This window comes from Borostomias antarcticus, assembly GCF_949987555.1.
Source record: "Borostomias antarcticus genome assembly, chromosome: 6".
Taxonomy (NCBI): Eukaryota; Metazoa; Chordata; class Actinopteri; order Stomiiformes; family Stomiidae; genus Borostomias; species Borostomias antarcticus.
In genome coordinates this window covers 6,278,878-6,302,981 of record NC_140239.1, presented here as the reverse complement: position 1 = coordinate 6,302,981, position 24,104 = coordinate 6,278,878, and the positions used below count along the sequence as shown (strand labels likewise).

The following is a 24,104-nucleotide window of genomic DNA, read 5'->3' as shown; positions in this document are numbered from 1 at the left end:
GGAGAGAGGGGGAGATAGGTGGAGAGAGATACCAAGTGAGGGAGGGAGAGAGAGAGATAGTGAGTGAGGGAGGGAGAAAGAGGGGGAGAGAGAGATAGTGAGGGAGGGAGAGAGGGGGAGAGAGAGATAGTGAGGGAGGGAGACAGAGAGATGGTGAGGGAGGGAGAGAGAGAGGGGGAGAGAGAGACAGAGAGAGGGAGAGAAGAGGGGAAAAAGAGAATGAGAGAAGAGGGGAAAAAGAGAGAAAGAGAGATAAAGAGAGAGTGAGAGCGAGGGAGGGAGGGAGAGAGAGAGAGCAAGTGAGGGAGGGAGAGAGAGACAGTGAGAGAGAGGGAGATAGGTGGAGAGAGATAGCAAGTGAGGGAGGGAGAGAGAGACAGTGAGAGAGAGGGAGATAGGTGGAGCGAGATAGCAAGTGAGGGAGGGAGAGAGAGACAGTGAGAGAGGGAGAGAGAGGGAGATAGGTGGAGAGAGATACCAAGTGAGGGAGGGAGAGAGAGAGATAGTGAGTGAGGGAGGGAGAAAGAGGGGGAGAGAGAGATAGTGAGGGAGGGAGAGAGGGGGAGAGAGAGATAGTGAGGGAGGGAGAGAGAGAGATGGTGAGGGAGGGAGAGAGAGAGGGGGAGAGAGAGACAGAGAGAGGGAGAGAGAGGGAGATAGGTGGAGAGAGATACCAAGTGAGGGAGGGAGAAAGAGAGGGAGAAGTGGAGAGAGATAGCGAGTGAGGGAGGGAGAGAGAGGGGGAGAGAGAGATAGTGAGGGAGGGAGAGAGGGGGAGAGAGAGATAGTGAGGGAGGGAGAGAGGGGGAGAGAGAGATAGTGAGGGAGGGGGAGAGAGAGATAGTGAGGGAGGGAGGGAGAGAGAGATAGTGAGGGAGGGAGAGAGAGAGATAGTGAGGGAGGGAGGGAGAGAGAGAGATAGTGAGGGAGGGAGAGAGAGAGATAGTGAGGGAGGGAGGGAGAGAGAGAGATGGTGAGGGAGGGAGAGAGGGGGAGAGAGAGATAGTGAGTGAACGAGGGAGAGATATAGTAAAGCTGGTGTGCAGTGACACCATTGTCATTCCGCGGCGGTGGGGGCCAGTGGTGACCCGGAGACGTCCTCGGCGGACACCGGCCAGACTGACCCTGCTGGAGACGGGGAGACGGAGACAGGGACAGACCAACTATGGCAAGCCATATTTATATAATTATGACGTTATAGATATCTTGAATAAAAATTCAGACTAGTCAAAAAAGGTTGTTGATATCTGTAATGTTAATTCCGGATAGTCAGGTCTAGTTAATAATTGTTAAAACGGCTTGTCATGGACCCACCCACCCAACACCCCTGAGCCCAGCCCCGCCCCGCCCCGCCCAGCCCTGATGCACACTCACAGCAGCATTCTACCTGCCTTACCAGGTGCACAGTCGCCTCGCTTCCTTCCTTCCTTCCTCGCTTCCTCCTTCCTTCCTTGCCCTGCCAGCTCCCAGCCGTCCCACACCAGCAAACCCGCCTCCCAGCCCAGCTGCCGGCTGTAATGAGCCCAGCTGCAACAATGGCACCTGTTCCTAGACAGAGTGTGGAGGGGGATGGGGGTGGGTGTTGGAGAGGACCTGGGGCGGAGGGGGGGGGGGGGTGGTTTGGAGCGTGGAGCGATGCAGGGGGGAGGGGAGGAGATGAGTGGAGAGAAGATAGAGAGGGGTGAAGAGGTCACGGAGGGGTCACGGAGCGATGCGTATCCCATGGCCCGGTGGTGAACCCGCGTCACGCCACGCCACACCGTGACATCACATCGTCGGCATCCATCGGCGCGGAGACACTGGGGCCTTGTCCAGGCACTGAGGGCTTGACCTCCTGACTCTGAACATGAGTGTCGGTCTCTCGTGACCGGGAAACTCCACCTGATCGAAAACAGAGATTAGACCTCACGGGATGTGTGTGTGTGTGTCTGTGTGTGTGTGAGCGTGTGTGTGTCTTTTCCACTGATAGTCTTGGAATTTTCATCCTCTCAGTTCCACGCTAGTTTCTAGGACCTAGGATCTAGGAGGTAGGAAGCAGGAGCTAGGAGGACCTAGGATCAAGGAGGTAGGAAGCAGGAGCTAGGAAACAGGTGCTAGGGCTTGATTTGAGATCCTCTCCGCTCAAACACGACCACCGTAGACTGGCCAGGTCTGTCTAAATATCGCTCTGAAATTAAAACCCTCATTAAAAATGTATGAAACACTGCAAATTGTAACTTATTATCCGTCACTGAAAGTGTGATATCGCATGGTAATTGTGTTGACGTGACAAACCGCTGGCTCTGTAAAGACTTGGCCTGGAGAGCTCCAACCACGTCAGCAGAAAATCAGAAAGTCGTTAAGACAGCACGCTACTCTGCATGTCTGTCAGAGAGAGAGAGAGAGAGAGAGAGAGAGATAGAGAGAAACAGAGAGAGAGAGAGAGAGAGAGAGAGAGAGAGAGAGGGATAGAGATAGGGATAGAGATAGAGAGAGAAATAGAGAGAAACAGAGGAGAGAGAGAGTAGTTTAGTACTTTAATGTCATTTTCCCCCCAGGATATCTATGTTGTTATTGTCCATTTTTACAGTCGGCTCTAGAGAGTGTTTCTCCCTATTGAAGTGGTAATTGTGAGCAGTGTGTGACTGAAGACCATTGTGTGTGTGTGTGTGTGTGTGTGACTGCTACTAGAGAGTGCTGGTCCCTTTGTCACCATTGTCGCTGGTGTGTTTCAGGCTAAGTGCTCTTATCCCAGCGTCTCATCCAGGATCAGAGCATAATCCATTTATTAGAGCTAGCTACAGCAGCCCTCGCAATTAGCTGTCAACCTGGATACTGTCTGTGTGTGTGTGTGTGTGTGTGTGTGTGGCTGTGTGTTTGCTATCCAGCTGGGAGGACGCACACACGAACACACATACACACAAAGTCGGGGTACGCGGCGTACTGCGTTTTGCCTGGTCTCAGCGTGAGGGTGTGAGCGCAGGGTTGGGCCGGGCCGGGCCATCTGTTCGCCATGTTGTGGAACACCGGGCTTCCTCGGGCTCCTGCACCGCCGGCGTCCTCCTCGTGCGGAGACAGGAACTCTGGGTAAAATGACAGCCGTAGCAGAGCACCTCAAAGGCCTTCCAGAGGAGCTACGACGTCGAAAGAGCGCTTCGACGTCGCGCAGTGCACACGCAGGACGGTGTATGTGTTGTAGATGTGTGTGTGTTTGTGTGGGAGAGAGTGTGTCTGAGAGAGTGTGTGACTGTAGAGAGAGTGTGTGTGTGTGTGTCGTAGAGGTGATTTCCCAGCATGCTTTGCCTGCGGCATAGAGGCAGGCAGCAGCTGCCAAAGCAATTGTCCTCCAGAGGGATGGAGTTTTATTGCCGCTCTCCCAACACACATGTTCAGTGTCCTGTTAGCATTACAACGTACTAAAACAACAAACACGTACAAGCCACTTACAACCGCGCTACTGTAATTGAAAAACAACACCCTCTCTCTCCGTAAATGTGGAAGTTCAGGGATATAACCTGCGTCTCATCAACCACTTTCCTGGCAGGCAAGAGAAACAACGATGGAACAGAAGAGTTTTTGTCTCCGGTTTTAATTAGCGAGGTGCCAGTTCAACAGGTGTGGAGTGAGACAGGAAATGGAAATGGAACGCTCTCCGGTTCAGGTCTGCAGTGTTCTTCTCTGCTCGCGGTACCAGACGCCGATCTGGTCCGGTTCTTATCTGGTTCTGTTCTGGTGCTATCCTGTTCTGTTATTGGTTCTGTCCTGTTCCTGTGTTCTTTCCTCATCATCTAGCTAGGAGCCTGTCCGCCTGGAACATTTCCTCTGGCAAAGCAGCTACTGGGAACATTTCTAGTGGGAACCTTTCTCCTGCTGTCCTTGGGGACTCGGGAGGTGTGTGTGCGCCATCCTCTCCATCTGGCGAGACTCGGTTGTCTGTTATGAGGACTAATGAGCTTGTCAGATTACAAGATGGCCGCTCTTCTCTGCTGCTTCAGACTTCACTGACATTGCACTGACATTCTATTATGAGTGCATCCAGACCAGTTCATAATCACGGTACAGTATTTATTGGCATAAGAAACATGCACAGCTGCTTGAGAGACACCTCATTCATCACATCACACAGATGATAATACCCAAGTACTGTAATAGAAAAGTAAACTGTCCGAAGGTCTGAACTGTGGACCCTGCTGGTGAGAAACATTTTGATTGATGAATGAAAACAGTCGTCTGTCTTCTCCCTGACCGAACCAGATGGGAGCGGCTGTTTCAAACTAACCGTTCCACTGTGGGCCAAATGCAAACATCCTGACAAGTACTTGAGGCGCGTTTGATTTCGCTTTCCAGTCCCGCGACGGCAAAGTCTGAGGTAAATCAAACGCACCTCAAATATGGTAAACAGTATATAGTGGGTATGTATTTCACCCGGGTCTGCCGACAGCTTATCAGAATAGGAGGGCGCTGCCGTGTCAGGGTGGGGAATGTTCGCTGAGACGCGCCCCCCCCCCCCCCCCCCCCCCCCCCGACCCCCCCCGAGGACGTCCGCGTGTCGGTCAGGGACAGGTTCGGAGGCGCGGGCCGCGTCGGGTCCGGCTATCAGGTCAGGGAGTCCAGCTGGGTCTGGACCGTCTCCAGCTGAAAGACAAGAGAAGGGTTCGACCATGGCGTGGGGGGGGGGGGGGGGGTCGAAGCGGCGGAGAGGTGCGATGATGATGATGATGAGGAGGAGAAGGAAACGACGTAGGAAGACGAAGGGCAGAGTGGAAAGGAGGAGGGAGGAAGAGGAGGAGGAAGAGGAGGTAGAAGAGGAGGAGGAAGAGGAGGTAGAAGAGAAAGAATAAGGGAAAAAGAGGAAGGAAGAGACGCGGGTGGAGAGACTGACCTTGTTGTAGAAGTCTAGAAGCTCTTGGTGGCCGAACTCCACAAACACTTTCTCCACACCCTGGATGAGAGGAGGAGGAGAAGAGGAGAGGAAGCAAGAGTAGGGCAGAGGCGGAGATGAGGAGGAGAGGAGCAGAAGAGGGGTGGAGCGGAGAGGAGAGCTCAGTGATGACGTTGTGACGACAACACTCCCGATCTTCCTCGGGTTTCCATTTTAAAAAAACATCAATTATTACTGGCCCTCTCTCTCTCTCTCTCTGTCTGTCTCTCTCTCTCTCTCCCTCTGTCTCTCTCTCTCCCTCTCTCTCTCTCTCTCTGTGTCCAGAGACAGTAAGAGAGGATGTCCAGTAAAAGTCACTTCCATCATCACACAAAGTAAAAGTAAAGAGCCAACAGCTTCCCCCCTGACACTATCAGGGGGGAACCAAGGCATCGGGAGCGGAAGAGAGAGCCGGTCGGAACCCCGCGCCGGAGAAGCGACCCCGTAATCATTATGATATAATAACGCGTCCACGGGAAGAAGCGCACCCTCGCACACGGATTCGGCGATGCTCTTCCTCCGCTCGTGGGAGAAGTGCGTTTGGAGGAGCGTCCTCGCTGAGGTTCAACACGTGATTACCCATCAGGCTAGAGGTTGAAATAACAGACATTAAGGGCTCCGCCGAGGGGCTGTGACAGCTGTGTGAGCGCTGCGGGGCGTTCCGGACACTTCCAGCTAACCGCTTGTGAGGGGAGTGGGTGTGCGTGTGTGTGTGTGCATGTGTGTGTGTGCGCGCACAAGTGTGCATGCAAAAATGTGTGTGCAGAGTGTGCACGTTTGTGCGTGTCTATGTGTGTGTGTGTGTGTGTGTGAGAGAGGTTCTGGGGGGGGGGGGGGGGGGGATCGGGTGACGGGTGAAGCCAGGCCATGTGTCAGAGATCATTAACGACAGGGACATTAATTAGAAGCAGCATTATAATCCACAGAGAAGCAGAGCAGGGGAAACGCTGGCTCCCGCCAACACCGCACTCCCGCGTTGACGTGTGCGAACTTGGAAATGTAGGGCGGCCCTCCCTCCTCATCTTCAACTCCTCTGACAGCCACAGATCTGGATGGAAATGGAAATGTACATCTCCCTCTAGAGATTCACATCTTTATTCTGTAAAATCATACCTGCATTGGATTCAGTCACGGTCGGAGATGAAATGCCAAAATGTTCAAGTGGAATAGACAGAAGGATTCAAAGTCAATCAATCTTTATTTAAGATTCTCAGAAAATCAATGCCGACTGTCATCTACAATGATGCCAAGATATATCATGAACACAGCACTGGGTCGGGGTCGGGCGGAGTCAGAGCAGGAAGAAGACAAATGATAAATATGAGGGTCTAGGTGAACACATATATACACAAACTGGTGCAGGCATAATATAATACCATATTATGGTTTCCTGTTAACTGCTACAGTTAGGAGATGGAACCAGGTTTGAGGTTGTGAAATGGCCACAGCTCTTTTCTGTCCTGGCCACACAGAGAACTGCCCACCGACATCAGGACTGCTCATATTTCGCCATAGGCTCAAAACTCACCTCTTCAAGAAGCACTACCAGGATTGTCCCTCTTAAGCACCGATTGATTTTTTTGTTATTTATTTTATTTTAATTTTAGATTTAACCCTTTTAATACGACCACGTCACCGGCAACATTTTAAAAATATCTAACAAATATTTAATAAGATTAAAAAAATATCTAACAAATCTAAAAAATTCCCCACTCCAACACTTGCTGAAAGCTGAGAAACTGCGCTTTCTAGTATTATAGGGAAAATCCAATTAATATTCAAAATGTTGTCACTGTATTTTCAGGGTTAAAAGGGTTAAATATATTTACTTTTGCACTTCACCCTACGCACTACATTATACACTGAGATGCACTTGTGAGTTCTGGTGAATAGTAGTACACTAACTAACTAAGTACACTAACTTCCTACTGTATGTTAAATGTAATTATTGTAAATCATTTTGGATAAAAGTGTCAGCTAAATGACTAGTGTAAAGTGCAAAGACATGCCATGCTGTTGCTAACTAGACAAATAATGAATCTTAGCTGTTGCTGAAAGTTGAAGACTGGTTGAAATTGGTTCAGTCCAACTACTGTTTGTAAGCACACATTTTGTTTAACATGAAAACATGATTGGATTTTGATAGAATACTGTGGCAAACCGGGGCCCTCAAAGCCCAAAATGTGCCACAAAGTAGCCGCTAGCTGTGGGACCGCAGTTCCCAGAACCCCACAGGTTGTGGGTTAGAGAGCTGAATGACTGTACCTAGGCTGATTATCCACACCTGTCTCAATGAGCAATGAAGCCGCGTCCCCTCACCAAAATCTGAAAAACCCAGACCAGAAGAAGCCAGGGAGAGGATGGATGAGGCAGAAGGCACACTGCCTCATGAGTGGATTTTGGTTGAGATCTTTCATTTGTAACACTAAATTCAGTTTATTAAAGAGACAACCTCTGGCTATTTTCTGCAACTTTTACTTCCCTTGTCTGTGTGCCACTGCCATTTGCCAGTTGCCCCAATAGAAAGAATATGAGGAAGTGTGCATGAGGTAGAAGAGGAGGAAGAAGACTAGGAGACAATGATAAATACACGAGGGTGTGCTGAGTATTTGCCCAGACCATTAAACCTTCTTTAATTAAAAATCTCTTTTAAAAAATCATGTCACAGCACAGCCTGAGTATGCATTAGCATTTTTATTCGGCATCCCCCTGGGCTTGAACTCTTGAGCTACCTGCCATGTGAGAAGCCATAGATGGTTTCACACTGACAAGCAATCAAGGGGTGCATATAAATGTCACAGGTGTATGTAGCATGGAGGTTTCATAAGTTTCCACAAAATGTTAGTTAAAGGAACCACAAGGGGTAAAAAACTAAACTAAAGCCTAAACAATAAAACTAAGGTACACACTCAAGTGGAGAACAAAAGGCAAAGCTTACAAACGTACGGGGACGGTTTGGTGCACTCCGGGCTCTCCCCCCCGCACACCCCAGTCCAAACCCCACACTCCAGTCCAAACCCCACACTCCAGTCCAAACCCCACACCCCGGTCCAAACCCTGTGTCAGCTCCCCCACACCGGGAGCTGGCTTCCCTCGAAGTTTTGTTTTAATTCGTGGATCCACCCCGTGATTCAGTTTTCATGAAAATTGGTCTGGTCTTGTTTGCATAATCCTGCTTACTAACAAACTAAATAACTAACAGAACCCACCCACCACATACGCGACCGAACATATAAATCTCCGTCCAGTGCTGTAATCAACAAAGGTCAACAAACAAAATAAGTGAAAATCATTTAAAATAGCTACCATTGTAAATACCATTGTAAATGATATACCGAACAACAAAAACTAAAACCTGTTACAGACAGGCAATGGGCGGCTATTAAGTATGTTCCTAAAGTGTAAGTAAATAAGTACATTTTATGTATAAGGTGCTTCTCACAGTGACAAAGAGGTACAAGAGTGTTCAGATTTAAGTCACGTTGCAAGAGATTCCATGAGTTCACTGCACTGATACTGAAAGCAGTTTTTGCCAAGATCAGTCCTGGCATGAGGTACCTGAAAAACCAGCCTGTCACTGGAGTGAGCTGGAAGTGGGCCAGGGTTCCATTGCAGCATAGATGAAATATAAAGGTAATTTTCCGATCAGGGCTTTATGGATATACAGACACCGATGATTATTGCATTGCTCAGCCAGAGTAGACCAGCCGACCTTGTCATAGAGGATACAGTGATGAGTATGGTAGCCATCTCCAGTAATGGCCCTACAGTAAGAGCAGAATGATAAACAGCATCCAAGGGCTTGAGTCATACGGTAGCAAAGGCATGCCTGCTGTATATATCACATCCCCGCAATCCAAAACGGATAGAAACATAATAATAATAATAATAAAAAAAAAAATATATATATATATAATTAAATAAATTATATAAATAATAATAATCATTTTCCTACAAAACATGGGAAGTCAGTTCTATTTGTATATATATATATATAAAAAAACAATGGTAATTTATTAACAAGATTGTCTGATATGATATATACAGTAAGCTCAAAATGTGAGAGACTACCTGGTACGGGCAGATACAGTACTACTGTCCCATCTGTTTCTGTTCAGAGGCGTTTGGACGGGATGACTGGCCTCTTTCCTTGTCGCAGCTGTACAGCATGCGAGAATTCTAAGAGAGCAAGCACTTTTACCAGTCATGTGACCTTTAAAACTTATGACATCAGCCAATTCCTTACATGTACATCTGTTGGAGTGATTTATCTCCTGTCATGCCCATGTGGGTTGCAATACATAGGAAAAACCACAAGGCCTATCAAAACGCATTATTGAACACAAAAGTGCTACACGTAGGAATGACACAAGATGTCCTGTTGCTAGACATTTCCACAGAGCCAATCATCCTGTATCCACACTCTCATTCTGTGCAATCCAACGAATCTGTGAAACACGTAGCCCCCCTACATTGACATTGATTTAAAACTTCTCAAATGTGAGTGCAAATTGATTTTTTTTTAATATGAAGACACTGCATCCCGACGGACTCAATGAGGAGTTGTCCTTTTCATGCTTCTCATAGGCTAATGGTCTCTCCTTCTCCCTTCCTCCCTAGGACCTTAGCTCACAGCTGCGTCTATGGATTTGTCATAGACTGTTGTCCTAATGATCACGTGTATAGTCCTATATTTTTCAGTTCTATGTGCATGATGTGTATACATATATACAGTATGTAAATCATGTGAATAGATTCTGTGCATGTACGCCCATGCTTGCTCTATAGAAACCCTGTTTATTTTCCTTTTTGTTCTGATAGGCTTATCGCCTTGATTGATTTGATTGGCTCCTGCCTGTGGCTGCCAGCCTACTTAAAGCTTATTAGATGCAGCTGGGACTATAGGGCTGACGATAGTCTGATGACCGAAACATTCCTTTTTATTTTATTATCACCTTGTCACTTTTTGCATTGATGTAGAATAATTACCTTTTCTTTTTTTTTTTTGCATCCGAATGCCTCATCTGTTGTTAGTGTGTGAGCCTTTTCACTTTTATGTTGGGACCATTCATCTGGCTTCACACACCTTCTCCTCCTTCTCCACCTTCTCCTCCTTCTCCTCCTTCTCCTCCTTCTCCACCTTCTCCTCCTTCTCCACCTTCTCCTTCTTCTCCACCTTCTCCTCCTTCTCCACTTTCTCCACCTTCTCCTCCTTCTCCTCCTTCTCTACCTTCTCCTCCTTCTCCTCCTTCTCCACCTTCTCCTCTTTCTCCACCTTCTCCACCTTCTCCTCTTTCTCCACCTTCTCCTCCTTCTCCTCCTTCTCCTCCTTCCCCACCTTCTCCTCCTTCTCCACCTTCTCAACCTTCATCGTTTGTAAGCCTGAGCCGATAAGAGCGCAAACTTCCTGTGCCATTTTTGATATGTAATTTGAACATAAGTGTGTCATCTATCCAAATGCCAAGGCATTTACTATTCAGTGACTTGCTCAACATTGGATCCTTGTAGAGTGAAAACGACAGTTCTTCTCATTACCAGTACGTCCAGCTCTAGAGAACAGCTATTTGTATTGTGTGCGTTGAATACACTAGTAGGTTAAAGGTAGAAGGTTAAAATAAATGTTGCAGGCTCTCCACAGCTACAGCTACATGTAGCTCAGCAGATACCTACAGTAAAGGACATAATAATAATATAACAGAGAGAGAGAGAGAGAGAGAGAGAGAGAGAGAGAGAGAGAGAGAGAGAGAGAGAGGGGGAGGTGAGAGTGTGTGCGTGGGTGCAGGAACATGGCAGACAGCTTTGCAGGCTCTGATCACAACCCAACCAGAATGGAAGAAACAGGCGTCAAAACATCGGATTCACAAACACTTTGACCATCGTTGGAAGAGCAGGTGTTGGGGTGTGATCTGAGGAGAGAGAGAGAAGGAGACAGAGAGAGAGAGAGAGAGAGAGAGAGAGAGAGAGAGAGAGAGAGAGAGTGTGTGTGTGTATGTGTGTGTGTGTGTGTGTATGACATCCATTTCGTATGGCTGATGTGTGTGCTGTGTCTTGTGCCTGGTGTGTGTGCCATGTCTCCCAGCTCTGTTGTGTGTGTGTGTGTGTGTGTGTGTGCGCGCGCACACGCGAGGCAGCAGGGGTTCAAGCTACCCCTGTGTTTCAGAAGCACCAAGGGCCTGGTGCTGGAGTTGACAGATCTGGGCTAACGCTAATGTGTTGACATGCCAGCCCAACACTGCCGGGCCAACACTACCGCTGCCTACAGAGACCGCCACTGGCCAGCGGGGTGTGCATGGTAGAGATACCAGGCCATTGGCCAGCAGGGTGTGCATGGTAGAGATACCAGGCCATTGGCCAGCAGGGTGTGCATGGTAGAGATACCAGGCCATTGGCCAGCAGGGTGTGCATGGTAGAGATACCAGGCCATTGGCCAGCGGGGTGTGCATGGTAGAGATACCAGGCCATTGGCCAGCAGGGTGTGCATGGTAGAGATACCACGCCACTGGCCAGCGGGGTGTGCATGGTAGAGATACCAGGCCATTGGCCAGCAGGGTGTGCATGGTAGAGATACCACGCCACTGGCCAGCAGGGTGTGCATGGTAGAGATACCACGCCACTGGCCAGCAGGGTGTGCATGGTAGAGATACCAGGCCATTGGCCAGCGGGGTGTGCATGGTAGAGATACCAGGCCATTGGCCAGCAGGGGGGTCGAGTGTTCGGATAGAGAGACAGAGAAACACATCATTCCCCCAAGCCAGGCTGTTTTATGAAGAGTACGGTACGGGAGATATGATGTATATTTAAGCAATAGCCCATGACAGGCCGTAGTATATAGTTATTATATCGCAGCTAAGGGTCTGATGGGAAGGGAGGACAGCCTCTTAGCTGTGATATAATAACCATGTACCCCGGCCTGAACTGAGCTATTGCTTTTATAAAACGGTCACCAAATGTGGCGATTTTAAAGTGATAGACACTTCAATTTAAACCAGTTTTATTAATAAGTAATAATGTACACCTAGGCCCTCCTGGTCCCCTGCACATTCAGTAGTGTGAGGTGGTTGCTATGCAACGTACTGTACTGTACACACTAGCAGCTAGAACTACTAGCATATTTCTTTTTTCCATCACAGGCTAGCGTTATATCAATTTCCATATTTGGCTATTTATTTATGAACATTATTTTGTACAGTATATGTGCTGCTTGTAGCGAGGATTTTGCTCCACTTTCTCCCCCGAGTTTAGTTCTTTTTGAAACTGCATTCCCAGTTCTAAAAGTGCAGCTCTAAAGATAAGACTCAATGAATATTTAAGACTCCGGTTTTAGAACAGTGACATTCTTGAACTAATAACATTCTAAAAATGCTTGAAGTTGTCTTGTTTCAAACTTTTTTGGGGGGAGACGCGGAATGATATTGAGTTGCGCAAAGGAATTAGATGTCATAGCCGTGGTATATGGTAAATATATCACAGAACCAATCAGATTGCTTGATTTGAGCTACCTGTTTTATAAATAAGAGTAACATGTATATTACAGATCCATATACGGATGACTCTGAGCTTCCACTGTCCAAGAGTAATATGAAACACAAGATCACCATCCACATGTAAATATTCGACCCATAGATGTATCATCTCTCCACCTCTTCAAAACAGCCCTGTCTTCTTGTATTTTATGACCTCATTACATGTCCTTAAAAACTTTATTTTGTAATACTATGGTTGTCAGTGGTTGACTGGAATACAACCTTTTTTAATTGTTTAATTTTCTTTAATTAATTATCTTTTTTGTTGTTAGTTAGTTAGTTGTAACTTAGTTACCCTAGGACCCAAAATGGCTGATCTCAAGGGGGTCACCCTAATCAAGAATTTCAAACGCCTGTGAGTGGCGCCGCCTCCGACCGCCGCGGCACTTAAGCAGCCAGAGTGCCGCCACGAGGCGTCGATCCGTGACCTGTAAATAAATGATTGAGCATTAATGTCAGCTGATCGCCACGTGACCGGCTCACGTTCTCCTGGGCTACGTGGTGTCTGGAGAGGAGAGGCCCGACATGGAAAGGCACTTCTCATGAATTATGGGTTACCGTGCTCCGCGCTAGCTAGCGTCCGTGATTTGCAACACCTGTCAGAGCGCTACGCGCGGTGAGTGGCGCGGCTATGGAGCGGCGCGCTTTCACGACTGATGAAAACATATGGAGGGAGAGAAAGAGAGACAGGGAGAGGAGGAGAGAGAGAGAGAGATAGGCGGGAGGAGAGAGCGGGCAAGAGAGAGACTGTAATATAAGCAGTAGAGGGCTGTAGCTCCTCTGGAGACGGCTAAGCTTTCAGCACGGAAACTCACTCAAACTCAAACTCTTTCATCACAGGAGAAAATATGTCCCCCATAAACAAAACCAACTTCCAGAGAATGAGAACATAAAATGTTGACAGGGAGCGAAATTCATACCGAGAGAGGGAGGGAAAGAGATGAGAGAGAGAGATAAAACTCTGGCATATCCACTGTCTATATACAGTACGTGAGCTACGCTAATCAATATGAATTCCCTATAGCCGGCCTATGAGCAGCCGGTATCCGCCCGGCTTGGAGCAGCATGTAGGAACTCAGGGAGGGCGGGGTGGTGGCCTGACAGCGAGGAGGCCATTTTGAGAGCTCTGCCGTCGCCGCCTCCTGACAGACATCTTGACGGAGAGGCGGAGAGACAGGAGGCAGAGCTGTTGGTTTCTGGCACCTCACCCCACAGCTCCACCAAACACTCTTAATTATGAATAAAAATACCAACTCCTGGGTTGCCATGGACACCGAGCTCTTACACCCCCCCCCCCCCCCACCACCACCCCCCCACGGCCCTGGTGTGTGTGTGTGTGTGTGTGTGAAGCTGTCTGTCTTTGAGAGCAGAGTGTATGACATCCCTCTGTGTCGCAGCAGAAAGCTTGCGAGGCAAAGAAAAAAGCGTTCTATTCTTCTGTCAATCATCCCCTAACAGGTGACACACCAAACCGCGTACGGAGAAAATTGGTTTATGTTTCACTACAACCGCCGGGCCGTACAAGCTGAGTGAAAAACGTCAAAATTCAAAAAGTGCAACTGTATGACGGTCGGTCACAAAACCGTTTGACGGTCATGAAAGAAAACAACAACGAGTAAACACGTAGTTGGGGAAAGACGGGTCGGTGTGACGAGAGTCACATTAAGATGCCGCAGATGTCTCCTCGACGGGGGGGGGGGTTCCACCCGACTGGGTTCAAAGATAAAGGCGGTGTTTACCGTCGTCGCCATCGGCATGCCCCGGCGCCCCGCGCGACTCCGACGGAAACGCCGTGACACATTTTGCGGCGAGGGGGGGGGCAGGTCCAACCCCGACGGGCTCGAAAACAAGCCATTGTCCGTCCGTCGGCTACCCACTGGTACGTCATCTACGCGGAGGGCTATGAAGGCCGCATCCATTCATGATGTCATCTATAGGGGCTTCTGTGAGAAACCGTGTCGGTTGGTATGTGGTCTATAGGAGCGCCTGTTCAAACACCTCACGGCCCCGGCCCTCACACAGAGGCCCCTCATCGTGGCCCCTCGGAGCCGCGGTCCGAGGCTGTGAACAGCGGCTGTCAGGTCCAGACACTGGCCCCTGTCACTCTCTCTACCCCCTCCCCTCCTCCTCTCCTCCCCTCCTCCTCCTCCTCCTCTCTTCTCCTCCTGGCGTGCTGAGGACACAGGCTGGACAGCTAGAACCGTCAAAATCCTGCTTTAAAAAGAATAAAGGGAACCTCGCTTTTTGCTACTTTTTCGTGTTTAGTGTTTTGAGTGCGCCCCTCGAACGACGACAACACTGGCGGCGGCTCGCGCTTGGCTGTCGGCACAGTGGACGCCGCCCGTATGTTTTCAACAGCCGGAGCTAATTGGCTGGGGAGGTGGAATGTTCTAGTGGGGCTGAGGGAGACAGGTAGATTTGGCAGGCGAGGCGAGAGAGGAGAGGGAGATGAGAGGAAAGGAGAGAGAGAGAGAGAGAGAGAGAGAGAGAGGTAATTTTCCGACCTCCGGACCTCCCGCCGAGTTCGAGAGAGAGCAAGAGCTAAGATGGCCTCCCGGGCTGCCGAGCCGAGGCCGGCGTGTCGCCCTGCCACGCACCTCTGCTCTGATTGGAGGACCACCAAAGGGGTTCGCCTAGATTCCAGCTGCTGTTGACATCGCCAGGAACAAACAGTTATGAGAGCCACAGGGAGGGTTGGAGGGGAGAATATAGCTGATGGATATGAATAATATATCTAACTAGAGTGACGACAGGCTTCAACAGCATCAGGCCTCTACAGCCCTCGGAGGTTTTGATGTACCGTCGTCGACGAGACTCAATGACTAGGTGAGAGCTCCTCGCCAAACACACCTATGCTGCAGCTGTGTATTCACTCTGATCAAAGTCAATGTGTGTGTGTGTGTGTGTGTGACAGGTTTACGGCGGTCTCCTGGCCTCCTGTGTACCGTGCTGCCACCAGTGTAGCGGAGATGGAGACGGAGACGGAGAGTTGTTTTGGTTTGCTTCTCTGCGCCGGCTGAACGCGGCCCTCATACCGGCAGCCAATCAGGAGAGCGGCCATGCGTGGCGAGATGGTCCTGTCGGCGCGCTGGCCTCGGTCGTAACCCCCAGCTGAATACACACGGCTCATCAGGAGAGGAGCCGGGCGTATGTCTGCATGCTCCACGCACGCACGCACGCACGCACGCACGCACGCACGCACACACACACACACACACACACTCTGCAAGATCTGAAGCACTGAGACAAGATACCTTATCAGAAAGGAGAGAAGAGGAGAGGAGAGGAGAGGAGAGGAGAGGAGAGGAGAGGAGAGGAGAGGAGAGGAGAGGAGAGGAGAGGAGAGGAGAGGAGACGAGACGAGACGAGACGAGACGAGACGAGAGGAGATGATAGGAGATGACAGAAGGGGAGGAGAGGAGGGGAGGAGAGGAGAGGAGGGGAGGAGAGGAGAGGAGAGGGGAGAAGAGGGGAGAAGAGGGGAGAAGAGGAGAAGGAGGAAGAGAAGGGGAGAGGTGAGAAGAGGGGAGGAGAAGGGAGGAGGCGTGGGGAGAGGAGAATCAGAATCAGAATTTGTTTTATTGCCATGCAGTTTTTCAACGTACTAGTAATTTGCTTTCAGTCGTGGTTCATAACATTGAGAGAACAGGACAGGGTGCAGGAGGAGACAGGACAGTGCAAAGAGCGAGTACAACATGCTAGTGCAAAAAAGGATAAGCTAAGAAAATGTTGATGTTGTGTTGAAAATGATGTGTGTGTGTGTGTATAAGGTGTGTGAGGTGTGTTGTGTGTGTGTGTGTGTGTGTGTGTGTGTATAAGGTGTGTGAGGCGTGATGTGTGAGTGTGTGTATAAGGTGTGTGAGGCATGTTGTGTGTGTGTGTGTGTATAAGGTGTGTGAGGCGTGTTGTGTGTGTGTGTGTGTAAAGGGTGTGTGAGGCGTGTTGTGTGAGTGTGTGTATAAGGTGTGTGAGGCGTGTTGTGTGAGTGTGTGTGTATAAGGTGTGAGGCGTGTTGTGTGTGTGTGTATAAGGTGTGTGAGGCGTGTTGTGTGTGTGTGTGTGTGTGTATAAGGTGTGTGAGGCGTGTTGTGTGTGTGTGTGTATAAGGTGTGTGAGGCGTGATGTGTGAGTGTGTGTATAAGGTGTGTGAGGCGTGTTGTGTGTGTGTATAAGGTGTGTGAGGCGTGATGTGTGTGTGTGTGTATAAGGTGTGTGAGGCGTGTTGTGTGTGTGTGTGTATAAGGTGTGTGAGGCGTGATGTGTGTGTATAAGGTGTGTTGTGTGTGTGTGTGTGTGTATAAGGTGTGTGAGGCGTGATGTGTGAGTGTGTGTATAAGGTGTGTGATGCGTGTTGTGTGAGTGTGTGTATAAGGTGTGTGAGGCGTGTTGTGTGTGTGTGTGTATAAGGTGTGTGAGGCGTGTTGTGTGTGTGTGTGTATAAGGTGTGTGAGGCGTGATGTGTGTGTGTGTGTATGAGGTGTGTGAGGCGTGATGTGTGAGTGTGTGTATAAGGTGTGTGAGGCGTGTTGTGTGTGTGTATAAGGTGTGTGAGGCGTGATGTGTGTGTGTGTGTATAAGGTGTGTGAGGCGTGTTGTGTGTGTGTGTGTATAAGGTGTGTGAGGCGTGATGTGTGTGTATAAGGTGTGTTGTGTGTGTGTGTGTGTGTATAAGGTGTGTGAGGCGTGATGTGTGAGTGTGTGTATAAGGTGTGTGATGCGTGTTGTGTGAGTGTGTGTATAAGGTGTGTGAGGCGTGTTGTGTGTGTGTGTGTATAAGGTGTGTGAGGCGTGATGTGTGTGTGTGTGTATGAGGTGTGTGAGGCGTGTTGTGTGTGTGTGTATGTATAAGGTGTGTGAGGCGTGTTGTGTGTGTATAAGGTGTGTGAGGCGTGTTGTGTGTGTATAAGGTGTGTGAGGCGTGATGTGTGTGTATAAGGTGTTTGAGGCGTGATGTGTGTGTGTATAAGGTGTGTGAGGCGTGATGTGTGAGTGTGTGTATAAGGTGTGTGAGGCGTGTTGTGTGTGTGTATAACGTGTGTGAGGCGTGATGTGTGAGTGTGTATAAGGTGTGTGAGGCGTGTTGTGTGAGTGTGTGTATAAGGTGTGTGAGGCGTGTTGTGTGTGTGTGTGTGTGTGTGTGTGTATAAGGTGTGTGAGGCGTGTTGTGTGTGTGTGTGTGTGTATAAGGTGTGTGAGGCGTGTTGTGTGTGGGTGTATAACGTGTGTGAGGCGTGTTGTGTGTGTGTGTGTGTGTGTATAAGGTGTGTGAGGCGTGATGTGTGTGTGCGGTGCATCCTACACGTTACATTCAGTGGTCATGTGCAGAGGAGAGGAGAAGAGAGGAGAGGTGAGGAGAGGAGAGGAGAGGAGAGGAGAGGAGAGGTGAGGAGAGAGGAGAGGAGAGGGAGAGGGAAGGAGAGAGGAGAGGAGAAGGAGAGGAGAGAAGAAAGGAGAGGTGAGGAGAGGAGAGGAAAGGAGAGGGAGAGGGAAGGAGAGAGGAGAGGGACAGGAGAGAGGGAGAGGAGAGGAGAGAGGAGAGAGGAGAGGAGAGGGAAGGAGAGAGGAGAGAGGAGGGGGACAGGAGAGAGGGAGAGGAGAGACGAGAAGAGACGAGAAGAGAGGAGATTAGGTACAGGGAGGGAGGGAGGGAGGAAGGGAGGGAGGGGGGTAGCAAGGCACAAGGCTCTCTCATACGCCTAATGGAACAGCGAGAGAAAAGCCTTTTATTTACCTTTCACTGCTGCTCCACAGCAGAGAGAACACAGAGAATAAGCATGGCTGTCCGGGGATGTGGAGCAGATCTGAACACGACTATTGTTGTTGGCTGCGGCAACGATGGAATAAGAAATATTTGTTGTTTTTCCCCTCAAGGATAAAGAGACAGTTCATATTTGGGCTGCATCACACAAATAACTAGGTTGTTATTCGAACACTGTGTCAACACAGAACCATGGCTCGTTATATTCAGTCTGCTGTGTGTGTGTCTCATATTCAGCAATAAACAATAATGTTTACGACGTGATGCAGAACTGTACATAATGTTCAAACAAATAACATCCTTGCTGGTCGACAGACTGGCTTGGATGATGAGGACAATACCAATTTTGCCTATTGGCTTGACTAAAGGATGTGCTTGTGTGTGTGTGTGTGTGTGTGTGTGTGTGTGTGTGTGTGTGTGTGTGTGTGTGTGTGTGTGTGTGTGTGTGTGTATTCTGAAGGATGAGGTCAGCCAGTCTAAAAGGCCGGCTGTGTGTCAGACTCTGCAGTCACAGTCAACCACATCCTTATTTGTGGCTCCCGAACAATGAACCTCTGGGTTCCAACCACAACATACAGGCAGGACCCACATCCTCCTCCTCTCTCCTCCCTCCTGCCCCTCCTCCTCTCTCTCCTGCCTCCTCCCTCCTCTCCCTCTTTTCCTCCCTCCTCTCTCCTGCCTCCTCTCTCCTCCCTCCTGTCCCTCGTCTTCTCTCTCCTGCCTCCTCTCTTCCTCCTCCTCTCCGCTTTTTCCTCCCTCCTCTCTTCCTCCTCCTCTCTCCTGCCTCCTCCCTCCTCGCCCCCTTTTCCTCCCTCCTCTCCTTCCTCCTCTCTCCTGTCTCCTCCCTCCTCTCTCCTCTCTCCTGACCCCCCCTGCTGTGGCTGCATGGTTGGACGGCAGAGTTGACCCTGAACGGAGCGTTCTGTCTGAGTGGAAGGAGAAGGAGAAGGAGAAGGAGAAGGAGAAGGAGAAGGAGAAGGAGAAGGAGAAGGAGGAGGAGAAGGAGAAGAAGGAGAAGGAGAAGGAGGAGGCTCCTCTCCTCCAGGGTCTGTGTCTGGTCCGCTCCACGCTGGTCAACAGTTAATGAAATCAAAATGAAGACGGTAAACATTGAGTATTGTTCCTATTGATTTCAGAGAGCGAAGTCCCCTTCCGCAGAATCACACACACGTGCACACACACGGTGAACTGAACGCAGCCTGGGGGGGGGGTACCTCCTTATTCAGAACAGTACACAGCCTGACGCAATCACAGAGCACAAAGGCTGGGATTGTCCTCCGCACTGAGTCACTCAAGACATGTCTGTCTGCCTGCCTGTCTGTCTGTCTGTCTGTCTCTGTCTGTCTCTGTCTGTCTGTCTGCCTGGTCACCCCTCCCCTCCCTGGTGGCCTGTCTTCCTGCCTGCCACACTGAGGCCTCTTTCACAGAACAGGGGCCCCATCGCTGGGTCTATGAACTGGGCCCCTCGCTCAGCACAATCCCAGGACCCTCCTTCCAACATGGGAACCAGCTTCCCTCCACCCTGCTCCCCTCTACCTCTCCACCCTGCTCCCCTCTACCCCTCAACCCTGCTCCCCTCTATCCCTCCACCCTGCTCCCCTCTACCTCTCCATCCCTCCACCCTGCTCCCCTCTACCTCTCCTTCCCTCCACCCTGCTCCCCTCTACCTCTCCACCCTGCTCCCCTCTACCCCTCTACCCCTCAACCCTGCTCCCCTCTACCCCTCTACCCCTCAACCCTGCTCCCCTCTACCCCTCCATCCCTTCACCCTGCTCCCCTTCATCCCTCCATCTCTCCACCCTGCTCCCCTCTACCCCTCAACCCTGCTCCCCTCTACCCCTCCATCCCTCCACCCTGCTCCCCTCTACCCCTCCATCCCTCCACCCTGCTCCCCTCTACCCCTCCATCCCTCCACCCTGCTCCCCTCTACCCCTCCATCCCTCCACCCTGCTCCCCTCTACCCCTCCATCCCTCCACCCTGCTCCCCTTCATCCCTCCATCTCTCCACCCCAGCTCACCTCTACCCCCGATGCCCTCCACCCCTGACCCCCAGATAAGCTCGGGATTCTGTGATTCTACCGGAGGGGGTCAGAGTAGAGTGGAAGTGTGCGTGTGTGTGCGTCAGCAGCGTGATGCGTACACCCTCACTGTGTGTTATCGCTAGAGCCGCCGCCTGCGGGACTAACGACGCAGGAGGGACGGTAACGCTGGAGAGAACAGGAGTCTGACCCTTGACCCCCCCCCTCCCGTTGTTAATAATCAATCAGGTCGTTCTGTTGACGCCTGCCGTGGCCCCGTCTTTATCTGGCCTTCGCTGGTGACACATTTACACGTCCGACACGCCGCCGCCGCCACTGACGCAACCACTGAAATATGTTTTTCCACTGGGGCCCCTGCGCCCACCGGAAGGGGGGCCACACATCTATCTCACTCAGGGTTTAATCAAACACACACACGCACGCACGCACGCACACACACACACACACACACACACACACACACACACACACACACACACACACACACACACACACACACACACACACACACACACGCAAGCACACATATCCTCATCAGGAGCTTAGATTTGTGGTCGTCTCTGATGTCTTTTAGCTTCAATGACCCATCTTCTGACTCCCACCTTCCGGCCGGGCCCTCTCTCTCCCAGGGGGAGGGGCTGGTTGTCTCTCTTTCCAAGGGGTGGGGGAGGGGGGCTGGTTGTCTCTCTTTCCCAGGGGGAGGGCTGGTTGTCTCTCTCTCCCAGGGGGAGGGCTGGTTGTCTCTCTCTCCCAGGGGGAGGGGCTGGTTGTCTCTCTCTCCCAGGGGGAGGGCTGGTTGTCTCTCTCTCCCAGGGGGAGGGCTGGTTGTCTCTCTTTCCCAGGGGGAGGGCTGGTTGTCTCTCTCTCCCAGGGGGAGGGCTGGTTGTCTCTCTCTCCCAGGGGGAGGGCTGGTTGTCTCTCTTTCCCAGGGGGAGGGCTGGTTGTCTCTCTCTCCCAGGGGGAAGGGCTGGTTGTCTCTCTCTCTGTTACACCATCTAACACCAGAGCTAGTTTGTTTGAACAGCCTCAACACACTCTATAGAACCCCCACCCCCCCCGGGGTCTTATGAGCACACACACACACACACTGACTCTCTCTCTCTATCACCCACACACGCACACACAAACACACACACATTACATTACAGTCATTTAGCAGACGCTTTTATCCAAAGCGACTAACAATAATTGCATTTAGGAAGAGCCAATCTACTACTACTTGCCAGAACTCACAAGTGCATCTTCTTTCTAAAACAAGTGACTAAGAGCATAATCTAGTGCTGAAGGCAAAGTGCAAGAATCGCAATCTAAAGTACAGTGCAATATAATATAGTGCAATATAATATAATACAATAAGTCAGAGACACAAACACACTCACAGACTCTCTCACACACGCGTACGCACGCACACTCACAGAGGCGCGCAAATATTTCAGAGCCTCCAGTGTGAAGGGCCTTCCCAGATGTCAGAGCAGAGCGTTCTCCCACCTCTGGCTCTCTGCGGAGCTCTGCCCAGCTGCACCGGCTGTAGCAACACTCTGCGCTTTGATAGGCGCTACGTGGGAGCAGGCAGGGAAACCGGTGCCAGAGATGAACAGGCCCACTCTTTTAAAGAGGACTAAGCCGCTCTGCCGCCCACAGAAAGCCCTTTTTCCAGAGCTCGGCTTCATATGTGGCTGGGAGGACTGGTTGGGAGCTGGCGACGATACACGCGAAACGAATAAAGTTATATTTCCTTTGATAAAACGCCTTGGAATCCGGCCCCGCGCCAGTAGCCGCACATCTGGGTCTGATTGTAATCCTGTTAGGGTGGTTCCCTAAATACAACCATGAGAACGATCATCCGAACAGGATAGACGTCTATATAAAGGCACTCTGACATCCTCCACAGTATGCTAATCTGGCAAAAAAAAAGAGATTAATTTTTTCTAATTCACTTCCCAGCATAATTATACGTAGGCTAATGTATATACAGTACCATCCTATTGCTGTGGGTGTACAGTAGTGCAATTAACTATTCGATCCAAATAAATCTTGATTAATCCAGGAACAGAATATCCCCTCCTGTACAAGGATTAGGATTAAATATAACTGGCAGATGCATATTGGGCTCTTGTAGCTAGCAAGTAACATTACTTTAGCACTATGACCTAACTAGGTACTGTAGCTACAGTAACCCAATATCTCCACCTTAGCACTATGAGTTAACTAGGTAGCGACAATAACCCAATATCTCCACTTTAGCCCTATGAGTTAACTAGCTAGCTACAATAGCCCACTATCTCCAGTTTAGCCCTATGAGTTAACTAGCTAGCTACAATAGCCCACTATCTCCAGTTTAGCCCTATGAGTTAACTAGCTAGCTACAATAGCCCACTATCTCCAGTTTAGTTCAGAAGAACGAGGCTGGCAGGTCAGAGGTCACTGCCAGAGACACCAGGAGCTGCCGGCCAGCGAACTGGTGCTGTGGGAGCCGACACAGAGCAACGATCACAGGGTATACTCTGGCTAAAGAAGGATGTATACTGTAGCAGAAATGTTACAGTTTTTACATTAGTGGTGTTTAAAGAAGTGGGTCTACTGTGGGTCCATGGATAAAGAAGTGGGTCTACTGTGGGTCCATGAATAAAGAAGTGGGTCTACTGTGGGTCCATGGATAAAGAAGTGGGTCTACTGTGGGTCCATGGATAAAGCAGTGGGTCTACTGTGGGTCCATGGATAAAGAAGTGGGTCTACTGTGGGTCCATGGATAAAGAAGTGGGTCTACTGTGGATCCATGGATAAAGAAGTGGGTCTACTGTGTGTCCATGGATAAAGAAGTGGGTCTACTGTGGGTCCATGGATAAAGAAGTAGGTCTACTGTGGATCCATGGATAAAGAAGTGGGTCTACTGTGGGTCCATGGATAAAGAAGTGGATATACTCCGTACACCCTCCACTACACCAATGGGTGTCCCACACTAACGTACGTGGACGTACTTCAGAAAGACGCCGGAGCGGAAAGTACTGGCGCGCTAGCCAGACCGTCAAGACTGGAAGCGCCGATGTAGGGCTCGTCCGAGAACGACCTAGAGAGAGAGAGAGACTATGAGCTAACTAGCTAGCTACAAGAACTGACTCATGACCATATTGACCTATTTATCCCCCTCCTCTCTCGTCCTGCCTGGGTCTGTGGAACCTTGCAGAGTTCGTCATTAGGCCTGTTTGTTGATCTGCAGCTAGCGGCCTCTGAGGACACCAGGCCTTGTTAGACGAAAAAGTCTTAAAAGTGGAAATAAGGAATACATTTCTGCTGTCCCCAGAGCTGCTTGGGCAGGTTGGTATTTCCATAATGTAGCTTAGCGCGCCAGAGTAGCTTGATAGCGTTAGCGGTCGCTAGAGGCCTGGTGCCCTCATTAGGACTCACACTCAGGAAGGGGATTAGCCTGGCATTAGCATACAGGAGGGCCCTGGAAACAAACTAGAGAGTCAACTATCTAACGACTCTCCATTTCACAGCAGGAGCCTGCAGAGATGAAGGAGATGGAGGCTAGACTAGAGGGGGGAGAACATTTTCTAATTTGGGAACATTTTCTAATTTGGGAAAAAACAATCTTTATATTCATTTTTTTCTTTCTTTGTTTTTTTCTTTCTCTTTCTTTCTTTCTTTCTTTCTTTCTCCCTCTGTCCCTGTCATTCTCTTTTTCTGCCCCTCTCTCCCTCCATCACCCCTCTCTCCATCTCTCAGTTTCTCCCTCCATCCCTCCCTCCCAGGGTGAGGTGTGAGTGGACTTGGTTTGAAGAGGCGGAGGCGTCCAGTGCTGGATGTAGTTAAGAGTGAAACCTTCCACCTTGAGCAGGAGGTGGTCACTTCCCCTGGTTATAATTATTGAGGAGCGAACAGGA

General features: G+C 50.0%; 1 protein-coding gene across 1 annotated transcript in view; it reads right to left on the bottom strand.

The window, feature by feature from the left end:
* Positions 1–4,081: 4,081 nt before the first annotated feature.
* commd10 (COMM domain containing 10) overlaps positions 4,082–24,104 on the bottom strand; it is a 43,061-nt gene continuing 23,038 nt past the window's right edge. Inside the window, exons 6-7 of the mRNA XM_084439374.1 lie at positions 4,862–4,921; positions 4,082–4,614 (exon numbers count right to left, since the gene is read on the bottom strand). Coding sequence (XP_084295500.1) covers positions 4,576–4,614; positions 4,862–4,921 — 99 coding nt within the window. The 3' untranslated portion in view covers positions 4,082–4,575. The remainder of the gene's footprint in view (positions 4,615–4,861; positions 4,922–24,104) is intronic.